Source organism: Eupeodes corollae, chromosome 3, assembly GCF_945859685.1.
Source record: "Eupeodes corollae chromosome 3, idEupCoro1.1, whole genome shotgun sequence".
In the NCBI taxonomy this organism is placed as follows: domain Eukaryota; kingdom Metazoa; phylum Arthropoda; class Insecta; order Diptera; family Syrphidae; genus Eupeodes; species Eupeodes corollae.
In genome coordinates, this window is record NC_079149.1 from 17847934 (window position 1) to 17861462 (window position 13529).

Consider the following 13529-nt stretch of genomic DNA (forward strand, 5'->3'; position numbering starts at 1 on the left):
CAATTTTTCAATTTTGTACGAATACTAATTTCTTATGTTTTCTTATTTTATTTTCAGAACTGGGATTTACATACCAAATCGAAGGTTCTTCTTCGTGGAATCATTTAAAAATGGTAAATATATCTTTTAAAAATAATACCAAAGAGAGTTATTTATAAAATGCCCAATCGAATTTCAAATGAAATGAATAATTTTTCCTCCAGGAAAAGTACTTTTCTTAAATTCATCCTAAGATACCGATAACAGATATTACTTTTTATTTATTAGACCCATAACAATAATCTTCCATTTTGATCAAATTCACGAGAACAAAATCATTTATGTAACTTGTTTCATTAAACAAAAAATTGAATAACATTATTTTTTTCCATCCCAAAATGTCCTTTGTCCTTGAAACAAACTCAGTTGAATTTATTTCATAAGTTTCCTATTCTCCTTTTTTGCCAAATGAAAAAGGACAATAAATCGAGAATCTAATGAACGTTGTCTATACGTTATATGAAAATAAAAACTGTCCCACTGATTCACCCAAAAACAAATATAATTCACACGAGCCTTTAATAAATCACATAGGACATCTTGACACAGTATAACGATTTTTCACAAGTCATTAATCTCTTGTTTCAAAAGTTTTCTGTTATTGTTTTTGTTTTTCCAACCAATGTCACAAAATCTACAACACACTCCAAAATTTCTCATTTCTTGTATAATTATCTTCATTTCTTTTTCTTCTCGATGTGTTCACAGGCTCGTATCAAAATGGCTTCCCTATTATCTGTTAGGCCACCTGGCAAGAAAACACAAATAAACTGTCAAAATGCGTCCACCATTGACAGGAAGTTCTGTCAAAAATGAAGTGGTCCAACCACTAGGACAACCAATACAAAATCATAAAGAACCTCGTTTAGAGAATCATCAACAAAAACAACAGCAACTTTTGACAACAACTTCAAATAACAATAATATTCACATCAGAGACTACGATCCATCTGAATTCCGTATAGTCGATCTAAGTACATCACCACCAGTCACACCAGAAGCTGCATTTGACAGATCACCAAATCAGTTATTTCATCATCAACAAACTGCTCTACTACGTTCGAACTCGAATTCGAATTCGAATTCGAATTTTTTCGTGAATCATCTGGACGAGAAGTACGTTCTGTTTGAGTCATTTGCATCGGATGATTCATCAACATTGAATATCGAATCCACTGCAAATCATCATCACTTACCATTGTCCGAGACAGAACCATTGCTGACGAATATCGAAGCAACTGTTTCCGATCGAGATCGTTCGATTTGTCTTCACAAGAATAGTGCCTCGTTGATATTCACCAAAAAAGAAGTGTCATCATCATCTGTCAATAGCAGTGGCCGGAGACATCACCATCACCACCATCGTGATAGTTACGTTGATGATCACAACGTTGAGAGTCAACCATTTTTATCGTATCATCGTCAATCGATTGGAACTGCAGGTGAACATAAGAATCGCAGCAACCATCATAGTCAACACAATTATTTGGATAAAGTTGCTGCTGGACGTGTTCAACATCATCGACGAAGTCTTCCTTTGAATTACTCAGGAGTAGTAGGAGGGAATAGTACTAATAGCAGCATAAGTGGTCAGCGTTCTGGACATTTTTCAGCCCACAAACAGACAACAAACACAACGGCTGCTAATACAAGGAAACAGCACGCGTACTCTTGGTACGCTCCGGTTTACAGCGCCCTCGAAGAAGAATTGGAGCAGGAATCAAGGGTAAGTTTGCTATCTTTTCAAATGTTTGACAAAGTTATAGAAGTTTAACAATGGGGGTGTTAGGGTGGGGACATTAGTTTATTCAAGATGGTAAAGTGAGGTTTAAGCTACTTTTGGAAGCATCAAATGATTTTTTTTTATCAGAATGTGCATTTTGTATGTTTTACCCCACAAGTGTCAAAAGTTCAGTTTAATAAAGCCTTTGCTGCCAATTTCAAAAATTGCAATTTATGATAAACTATTTTTCCGTGTATAAAATCTCGACCAATGGACCAATGGACAACATCAATTGTCAAATTTGGTCGTTAGCCTTGTTCAGGTTGCTCTCTGACATTTATTTATAGTCTCTAACTACTTTTTTTTAGTATAAGACAGAAACAGTCAGATGAATTCATTTTAAGGAGTGAGAAGTGCATAAAACTGAGAAACATCAAAATAAAGGCGAGTTTAGCTTCTTCAGTGGTCGGATTTCAATAATAATTAAAAACTGATTGGTCCCTATATTTTCGTTGTCAACCATCAACTATTCAATTTGGTTTTTAGCCTTGTTCAGGTTGCCCTTTGACATCTCTTGTATAACTACCTTCATATTGTTAGAAAGAAACAGTCAAGTGAATTTATTTCAAGGAGTAAGAGGTAAATGAAACAGAGAAAAGTCAAAATTAGTCGCGTTTATCTACTTGAATGACCGGATTTCGAAGATATTTGAAAACCGATTAGTCCCTATTTTCTCGTTGACCCATACAAATAGGAATGCATGCTCACACTGTACTTTTCTCTATTCGATAATATTTGGCTTGACATTTACTTTGACAGCAACGAAAATAAGAATCGATTTTTCATACGATTAGCTTACTGTCACTGAAGGCGATTTAACAAATACAAACTGGACGCGAACAAATTTAAGAGGTGAATAAAACAGAGAAACGTCAAAATTAGTAGCGTTCATCTACTTGAATGTTCGGATTTCGATGATATTTGAAAACTGACTGGTCCCTATTTTCTCGTTGTCCCATACGGATATAGGTATGCATCCTCTCACAATACTTTTCCCCCATTCGAATATGTTTCGTTTCAATAAATAAATGTTGCCTTGAAATTTACTTTGACAGCAACGAAAATAATAGTCCATTTTTCATCCGATTAACTTACTGTCACTGAAAGCGACTTAATGAATACAAACTGGACGCGAACAGATTTAAGAGGGGGATAAAATAGAGAAACGTCAAAATTAGTCGTGTTCATCTACTAGAATGACCGGATTTCGAGGATGTTCGAAAACTGATTGGTCCCTATTTTCAAGTTGACCCATACGAATAGGTATTCATGCTCTCACAATACCTTTCCCATATTCGAATATGTTTCGTTTCAATAAATAAATGTTGCCTTGACATTTACTTTGACAGCAACGAAAATAAGAGTTCATTTTTCATACGATTATCTTACTGTCACCGAAACGACTTAACGAATACAAACTGGACGCGAGCAGATTTAAAAGGTGAATAAAACAGAGAAATGTCAAAATCAATTGAGTCTAGCTTCTTGAATAGTCGGATTTCAATAATAATTAAAAACTGATTGGTCCCTATGTTTTCGTTGTCAACCATCAACGATCCAATTTGGTCATTAACCTTGTTTAGGTTGCTCTTTGACATCTCTGCGTAGTGTATAACTAAATTCATATTGTTAGAAAGAAACAGTCAAGTGAAATTATTTGAAAGAGTAAGAGGTGTTTGAATCAGAGAAACGTCAAAATTAAGCTCGTTCATCTACTTGAATCGTCGGATTTTGATGATATTTGAAAACTGATTGGTCCCTATTTTCTCGTTGCCCCATACGAAAAGGTATACATGCTCTCACAATACTTTTCCCCATTCCATAATTTTTCGTTTCAATTAATAAATATTGCCTTGACATTAACTTTGACAGTCACGAAAATAAGAGTCCATTTCTTATACCATTATCTTACTGCCACCGAAGGCTACTTAACGAATACAAACTGGACGCGAACAGAATTAATTTATGGTAGCAATTGTTTTGCCCTCATCTCCCAAAGCAAATCAAATTCGTTGATTATGCAACTGTCACTTATCCCAAAAAATAAAACCTTCCACTTAACTTATTCTTTTTATTTAATTTAAATTCCTTTTATTTTCCTAACCATGTGATGATGAAGTAAGTCTACGTTTGTACTTTGCAGGAAATAAAAACACCCATTTCGCCATTTTGATTCTATTCACGTCATACTTATCCGTATGTATCAAAACCATCTCAAGACATCATTTATATGCATGCTCTGCTGATATTATAATAATCTGTGCTACTTTAATGCCACATAATGTTTGCCAACTACTTAACTTTTTCACTTAGGCGGTTTAGCTTTCAGCTCACTCGCAATCATGTGACATCTTTGTTTTTTTTTACTTCACAAATTACATTCGATGTCATCTTAACCTTAATGGATTTGTGTTTCCTGCTCTAATTTCATGTAATTTGTCTTCTTATTTAATGTGACACTGGACTTGAGTTTTATTTTTATTTGATTTGTTTAATGAACTTGTTTTATCTTTTTAAGTAAATATTCGTAAATTAAAGCCCAGTTTACATTTTTGGATTAAATTCATGGAGTATTTAATTGTTTATACGGGTTAGAATAACTGATTGCCATATATGCGAATGTAAATACAATAAATTGTTTTTTATTCGAAAGAAATTTCCAGACAAAAATATTATTTATGGACTGCTTGAGTGGTTTTAGGAACATTTAAATGCAAATTGAGTTTTCATTCGCTTAATATGGATTTAATTGGAATTTCTGTTGAAACAATATTCTGGTTTTGTCTGCTCTTCAGAAATCATTCTATAAAAAGCGAAGAGAGAAGTATTTGTGGTGATTTTTTCTTCGAAATGTCAACTGCTTTGGTTATATCAAATTCTTCGAACAAGAAGAAAATATAATGAATCTTTTGTGCTGTTCCGATGATTTCAAATCCTATAATTTTTAATTAAATCGATTTTGGTTTCCATTATGAAGTTTATTTAAGGTGTTGCATACATTTTGTTTTATTACACAATTTGACAGTTCGCATTTGAAATGTGTGGGTTTGTTCGATTTTGAATTTGTAGTCGTATTGGAAAGAACTACAATTTTGTTACTTCTTAGGGTCAAAGTTCTTTGAAGGTCTTATCAAAAAGGTCATATTAATTTTACTCTCTTGTTTAATTGTCAAATTCATCATCTTGAACATATTGACGTAATTGGTTCGCAGTGTTTTACTTTAATTTGAACTTAAATCTCTATAACAAAATAAGATTCTAATCCGCTTACGAATAAAATCCACCTTCGATTTGTTATATTAATTTGAAATGGGATACAAAGTTTCCATTGAAAAAGTGTCACTTTATATTTTAAAATATTCGTTAAGTCACCTAAATTTACCGTATTTTCTTTTTTAATGACATTTTTCTTCAAAGGTGTATTTAAAATAAATTTTTGAATGCCTTAAATTGAAGTCAAATTGATTTTATTTTTAATTTCAACATTTTATTGTTTTTCAGGACTCCTCGCCAATTCACAATCTGGCCAATTCGAAGAAAACGACCAGCAATCAGGTGCAATGTTCGGAAAATGAAACCGCGTCACTATTGGATTCGAAGAATCAACTTAACATCCAACCACAACTTCATTTGACTAATTTGCGGGCACGACGTGCCATATCATCACCCCAACCACCAACAAATCTACCACTTCATCTGACAACCACAACCACCAACAACGCAACCTATCCACCACAATATAACAATAATAATCTTGTCAACGGCATCAACAATCAAACAAATCACCACCAACAAAATGAAAACGAGGGCCCTCATGCAGCCTCACTTCTTGCTGGGGGCCCAATACCGAGGCGGCGACGTTTTGAGAATTTCCTGAAGTCCCTGGTTGGACGTAAACCATCCAAGGATACATCGTTTAGTCCACCGTTGTTACCATCACCCGAAATAACTATCACACGAACTCCATCCGATCAGAATGTGATCTTAAGAGATCCATCGGGCTTTAGACAACCGGAGGTGGTTAGCTATTTGCCCGATAAGGTGCCAACGACTAGCAGCACAACATCTTTGAACACAGCTGTCCAGCAGAAGTTGTGGAATGTGGTGCCACTGTTGCGGCGAGAAGGCAGCGCTACCAGTTTGCATCATGAAAAGTCGCAGTCCATTGTGCAGTATACGGGAATGCGAAAGTGCGAAACGGTACTTGCACTTACGCGACAATCCTCATCAGTATGTTCGCCAATGTCCGATACCAGCGCTGGGACACCACTGGGTGGCAGTCGCACCGGTGGCATTCGTGACAGTGGCGGTGGCATCAGCATAAATGGCACCGAGCAAATAAGACCGCTCAATCGACTCCGAAATAGTATGTCGACATCGAACGCTACGTGTTCGCGTTGTTCTAGTCTGTTATCGTTGGCCGTGTCCGGTTCACGGTATTCCTTGAATACCGCTAATAGCGGATTCATAAATGTTAATAACAATTCAAATAATCTAAACAATAACTTTAGCAATCTAAGTAGTAGTAGTATCATAAGTAAGACCAACGATTGTGTAGATGGCGGTAGTAATACAAGTTCGAGGAAGAGCTCCGCTAACGGTAACATTCCGCCATCGAATGTGACAACGGCGACGTTAAATTCATCACCGTTGTCGGGTCCGTTGAGTCCGTTGTCGCCGATTATTGTTTCGAGCAGTAGTGGAACGGCAGTGGTAACGCTTCCTGTTGAATTGGAAGAAGAATTCACATGCAAGCTTTGTCTGATTGACGTTGCCCCGAATGAGGCGACAACACTGGCGCAATGCGGATGTCGATTTTGTACTGAGGTGAGTTATATTAAATATATTTTAGATTTACCTTTAAATAAATATTCTCTATGGTGAACAACATTTATTTGCAAGACGTCAAAATCAATTGTCATTTAAAATCTTCAAATGCGTCGAAAAATCGATTAATCACCAAACGAGTCTCGGAACTTTTCACTCTTAAGTGTCATTTTTGAGGTTTCAGTTTTTTGCAAGTAATAAGAGAAATTCAAAAAATCTTAACTAGCTTAATAATATTTTGTCATTCAATTAACAATTAAGGTGACATTTTGTTGGAAATTTTACTCCTGTCATGAAGTAGATCCTTCTAAGAAATAATAAGCTATATTCTTACACAAAACATCTGCAAAAATGTTAAAATAATTTCAATTTTATCTGCATAATGTATTTGCAAGGCTTTTATCAACACCACTCCTGACCAACCAAACATTTAAGCCCTTTTAACCTTACTCCATCAATATAATTCAGATTTGGGTTGACATTAAGTTCATCGTTATTATGCTCTGATAATCTGTCACTCAATATTATATTTTTGTTAACCCTACATATATTGTCAATTTGGATAAATGTGTTTGACAAGAGATATCTATGGACGTGTAAATATAACCTTATTGTGTTGTGTTTAAAGTTAGGTTATGTTCATATGTATATTATTTTAAACTGTTTTTATTTCAATATTTGAGGTGGAGAACCAACTTCAACTTGGATAAAAGGATTAAAAGTGAAATGTTTTCTCTTTTTTGTTTTTACATTTCTTTCATTTTTAGAACTGTAATTTACTTGTATAGTTGTTTGAATAAAACCCATTTTTAACTACTTGACAAACAAAACATGCTTTTCCTGAGAGTTCACATTTGACAATTGTTTTTTGACATGCCATATATCAAGTTTAATCTCGTTAAACAATTCGCATACATTTTCAATGAACTTTTACGCCACTTCGAGCACTGAATGAATCCATTTTTAAAAGGGTTTGTACATTGTACCATCGAATTCAGCGTCGTAGTTCGAAAATTGACAGCTGTCTGTCAAACGGCTTGATAAGTAAATTAATATAAACTTTAATTTTTTTGTTGAAAACAGTACATAGAGGACTTCATAATGGAAATTTATTTACTTTCCCCATACAAAGGTTGATTTTAAGTTCGGTAATCCCAAGACATTTGCAACTCCACTTCAACTGGATAACTAAAGTCGCATGAAAATGATCCTAGTTTGAAAATTCAACTTTAATTCAACTCGAACTTTTGATGTTTCATATAAAAAGGGTTTATTATATTTCTTGATATTTTCACCTTTAATCTTAGATGCTTCTTTAAAACTTTATGAATTTTGACAGTAGTTAAATTAATTTACTGTTATTTCACAACTACATGCGTATAATTAAGTACAATAAACAACAAAGTTGGTTTAAATATTCAGATATTTCCTCAAAATAAATGTTGGTGTTATTTTCAATTGTTCAGGTAAATTGTAGGTTTCAAGTTGACTTCATAAACAAACCGTTAAAACATTATTTTGCTCAGCACCATTACCTTTTCAATTTCATTCTGGTCTTACCCATCTCTCTCTCCACTCTCCTCCATTTTCTATCTTGCTTAAAAGTTCAAGATTTATTTTCACCCTCAACCATTAAACTCTATAAACCAATGAAACAAAAGAATCCAAAAGCTAATAAATCTTTTGGAATCTTAACCAACCATCTAAAGTTCGCTATTGAAGCATTTATCAAGTTACTTAAACCGATTTTGAAAAGCATTCCATGTTCCCTTCTAAAAAACCCACCATAAAGCGGGTGTCTGATTAAATAAGGTATATGTACATATATACCTCAATTATTCTATATAGCAATATTATTTCTCTTCCAAAGCTTTTTGAAATAATGCGAAACCAAAACGCAATCAAAATGAATTCGTTTCGTTTGTTGCCGTTTGGTTCGTTGGCGTTCGTCTTCGTCGTCGTTATGACAAAAGACAAGACACTTGGAAAGGCAAAAACGTGACTAGCGTGCTGCATTTATGAACACAAACCCAAGCTATAATCCTCTATGTGGTGGTATGTCTGCTGGTGTCAGGCTTGCCAGATTGAGCTATTTTTTTTGGAAATTGGGCTATTTTTTGGAATTTGAGCTATTTTTTCAAAATGGGCTATTTTTTAAAATGGTACTCACAAAATTTAGTATGATAGACCAATAATAACTCATATTTAGTTTCTTTTCAAATTAAGATGTGCTATCATCAAAGCTTCAATATTGGAATAGAAATTGGGCTAATTGAGCTTCTTTTCGGCTCTGGTTTTGAGCTACAGATGTTTTTAAATTGGGCTTCTGAGCTATTTTAGGATCAGGACATGGCAACCCTGTCTGTTATGCACAAGTATTTATATTTTCAAAGCACTGAACCATTGTATTTATACTTTGAAATGAAAAAACATAAAATTAATTTCAATTGAATTTGAAAAAGAAAAAAATAACAAACACACCCCCATTCAAGCATTTAATCAAATTCTCTTGCCATTGGGGGTGTATTATTTGTAATTCTAACCTTTGAGCTAAGAGGTTGTGAAAAATTTATTTTAAAATTATAAAAAGATTCATTTTGAGATGGATATTGTGTAATACAGTATAAAGTTCAAGTGACCTCAACTCAAATACGCATTTCAACCAGGTATACATGAGTTAGAAGATGGCAAACGTGTCACTTGAACTTTTAATTCAATTATATTCCAGTCACCCAAGATATGTTCTTTCTTCCTTTCCCTTTGTAGGTATAATATGACTTAAAACTTTGAAGTTAATTCTTAATGAAAAGGATATCAATTTAAAAAGGATTAAAAGCTAGATGCATGAACGATTTAATCAAAGGATCAACTTTTCCTGGGTTCAAGTGTATGACAGAAGGCCAGCGGACTTTTTTGTCTGTCACTAATGATTTCCTTGAAATAAAGAAAATGTTCATTGAACGCACCCAAAAGTCTATTCAACGAACAGATTTCAAGCACGTCAGCGAGTTAATGATGCATATTAAAATAACTGAAGAAAGGCTGTCATCTCAGCCGTCAGCTGTCAATCTGCAGTTTAAGATAATTTTATAAAAATGTGGTTCAGTACTTTTTAACGTGGAACATTCCACTCTGGATCCATTTTGAAGGACATTCGACGTTCGTAAGATTTGATTATTTGTTGATACCGAACAGACCTAATGGTAAGCTTACACTGTTGTACGCATTTAATTCTACACAGTGAGAGTAATCTGCAGAGATCTGTATGAATGCCTACTATAGATATTTTTTTTTAACCCCACTTCAACTGCATAATTATGTAGGTGTAGAAGCGAACATGTGGAGCCACTATATTCAATTTGTTGGAATGCATCTATCTCGCTTTATTTGCTTACTTTTGAAACGTCAAATTAATAACAACTTTAGAGAATGACGTTTGCCAATCATTAATGGTGGACTTACATGCACCTGCATCTCTACTTCATAATTCCAGATGAAGGTACAAATGAGCATATAAACCCGCCATAAATGATTGGCAAACGTCATTCTCTAAAGATGTTGTTGATTTGATGTTCCAAAACAAAAAAGACGTTTTATGATTAAATCCAATGAAATGGATACGAACAGTTTTTGATCGTCGGTTCAATTTCTTATACTAAATTACTCATTAACTTAACGTCCTTCAAAAATGTCAAAAAGCTATATGTACACACAAAAGTGCAACAAAGTGCTTTTGGACTTACTTTCGCACTCAATTTTCCGTACAATGTTAATAAATTGAATTTCGTTTAAAATGCCAATGTTAACCATTTTTGACCTTAATTTATAAAGGAAATTTCAATTATATTTATATGTGTCAAAACAAAGTTATAGTTAAACATTTATTTCAATTTACATTTGTATAAATGTTGTAGGTTTTATGAATTTTTTCTCCGTTTGTCTGACTTTTGCACACTTACACATTCTATTCAAAGAAAATATTATACTTGCTGCGTATAATTGATGCATTCATTGCATGATGATGATGAAATTCTACAACAGATGGCAGAATATATTCTGTTACATTTTTTGTGTTTGTTTCATTTTTATGTTTCTATATTTATTTTGACATGGAGATTTTGACATTACATGAAAATCTTATAGTTGATTACATGTCATAGTGGATTTGATTAAATGACATCACAGTTTTTTTTGCTGGTATTCTGACAGTGACAGTTTGTTACAAGAATTTGAAATGTAGTTTCTTTTGAGAGGTAGATGTCTTAAATATGCAAATAGATAGACATATGTAATGAACTTAGGAAATGCATGTACGAGATAGTACTACCTCATAACATTACATTAAGATGCTAACACAATTTAGTAAAATTTTGACAAATTTTCTTTGACATTCTGTTATGACATTACAATCTTTTCCGGTGACATTTTGAAATGTCCTTATTTTACTTTGCTCCCAAATGAAAGGTAAAATGAAATAGGATAGTACAGTTGAAATTGTTAAATTCTACAAATGATGAGTTGGAGCTAGTAAAATTGTTACGTTTTCAAAATGATTCTTAAGCATCTTGCACATGAGTTACGAACTGCGAACTGTGGATGTTCGCATATTTTGACTTTTCTTTCACATGAGCTTTATTTATATTCGCAGACAGCCACGAAATGTCAATTTATAATTTCCCTTTTCAACAAACAAAACAAGAGTGGTATAAATTTGAGGTTAAATTGACCGCGAACAATTTATTCGTTGCAGTGTGGAAGGTATGTGGAACGCGAATAGAGTTTGACAGTTCGTAGCAACCACACTGCAATTCGTTACTACCAAATTGTTTTTACAAAATTGTCTTGTTTTAGAGAACAAAATGCAAATTTTATTATCCAAACACTAGTGTCAATTGGTTTCTTATAATTTGAATGTGTTTTTATTTGAAATTGACATTTTGAAATGTGTAAAATCACGTTTGTTCGTCCATTCGTTGTTCGCTCTCATGTGCAAGGCCCTTTAAGGTGTTTGTTTTTCTTGGAAGAATTTTAATGGGTTTGAGCGTGTACAGTTTTAAGTCATGGTGCAACTTTTACTTGTCAAATGTCAAAAGATGGCAGCTTTAAAATTGACAGCTGCCCAAAATAATGGACTCAGAATGCACTAAGTGACAGCTTTTCTCCACTTTATGTAGTCCTTCCATTGCTAACTTTTAAATACTATTGTCTTGTATTTTTATCAGTTCTACACGGAACATTACGTTTGCATCATTTAGTAATAATAAGGTACATATATCTCCTTGTCTTCTATAATTTTACTCTCTAGACATAATAGAGTGTTGTGTTTCAATTAATCGGATATTTCATTATGTACATTCGTACAATATAAAACCCGACATACCTAATCAAACAAAACAATAAACCACACAATATCTACACAAAACAATTTCTTGTTTATTTTTTTTTTTTATTTTTAGCATCCAAGTTACGATTAGGTTTATTTTATACTAAATACAAATGAACCTAATAATGCCGTAACTGTATAGTAAAGTAACATTGTTATCTAATTAAGTTAATCAAATGCATCATGAAACCTAATCTCAACTAAATAATGCCGGCCGCAAAACAATTAATTTGAGACGACTATATACGACTTATATATTCATAGGTACAAAAACCAACAAAGAACAATAAAACGACAACATTCATAATATGAACGTATTTAGATTCGTAATTATCATCATCTGAATTTTGTGTGGAAGGTTTTACGTACTAATTTACTTCTTTTGTAAATACGTTTTTGTTTGCATAAACTCATGCGATACAAAGCAAAATAGGTTAGGTTATCTAACTGTTTGTATAGGCCCGGCTTATTTTTAATTTTTAGAGTCATAGAAATATAAATTGAAATCTTAAAACATTTCTATCACTAGATGGCAATCTATGTCAAAGTACATTAGTTCCATTACATTCATCTGAAAATTTATTAAACTAGCCTTTCACGAACGAGAAAAATGGCCGCCCAATTGACAGGTGTGATGCGACATTCGATTGTGGGAAACTCAAATGACCATCTTCACGTTGTGCTTTTAAACTTTGAACTTGATTATTGTGTAATAAGTCAGGTCAGATTTAATTGTGTTTGTTTAATCAAAGTGACACTTCTGATGTTTCAAACCTATTCAGATTTAAAGCAAATTGTCTAATCATCTAAAACTACTAACAGTTGACAGTTCTGTTGTATTATTTCTGTTCACATCTTTGTCGTATCACCCGCTGTCATACAATAATTGGTTTCCAAATTTACACTGGAAATATTGGAAAGTTGTGTCATTCAACAAAGCAATCATTATGTATATCATACAACACTTCCAATGAAATCTATGAAAGTTGTATAATGTTCATATGTTGCATACAAATGTTGTATAAATGTGTATGATCCATAAAAAAGGGCCCACGTATAAAACAAATTTCATGAATTGACTTAATTTCAAAGCCTTCAAAGTAATTTATCAATAGCCTTAAACACAATTTCAAAGAAGATCTTTCAAGATAATCCACCATAATCAGTCCGCCCAACATCAGCCTCACCACAATCTTGTCAAAATAAAGCTTAAGCACCACACAAAATGCCAAACCTAATTATAACTTAAAACCCCTCAAATTTCAGGGAGTTACCTCTGTTGTGTACGTCCTTTTCTTTTATAAAATGAACAAAAACAAAATAAACTTAATTTGTTATTATACCATCATTTTCAATTATCCACCATCTCCTTTTAGCTGATGCCTCAGCTTTCAGCTACATGTTCTTCGTATATACCGAACCAACCAATTTCAGGGTTTTTGATTAATGTATAGCAATTTTTTTTAACACACAATATCAATTCATTATAAATTTCCA

General features: G+C 33.3%; 1 protein-coding gene across 1 annotated transcript in view; it reads left to right on the plus strand.

Moving 5' to 3' along the window:
• The window catches only part of LOC129952825 (putative uncharacterized protein DDB_G0277255), a 162285-nt gene that overhangs the window by 119613 nt on the left and 29143 nt on the right, over nucleotides 1-13529 (plus strand). The window contains exons 3-5 of the mRNA XM_056065677.1: nucleotides 58-113; nucleotides 748-1765; nucleotides 5324-6649. Coding sequence (XP_055921652.1) covers nucleotides 818-1765; nucleotides 5324-6649 — 2274 coding nt within the window. The 5' untranslated portion in view covers nucleotides 58-113; nucleotides 748-817. The remainder of the gene's footprint in view (nucleotides 1-57; nucleotides 114-747; nucleotides 1766-5323; nucleotides 6650-13529) is intronic.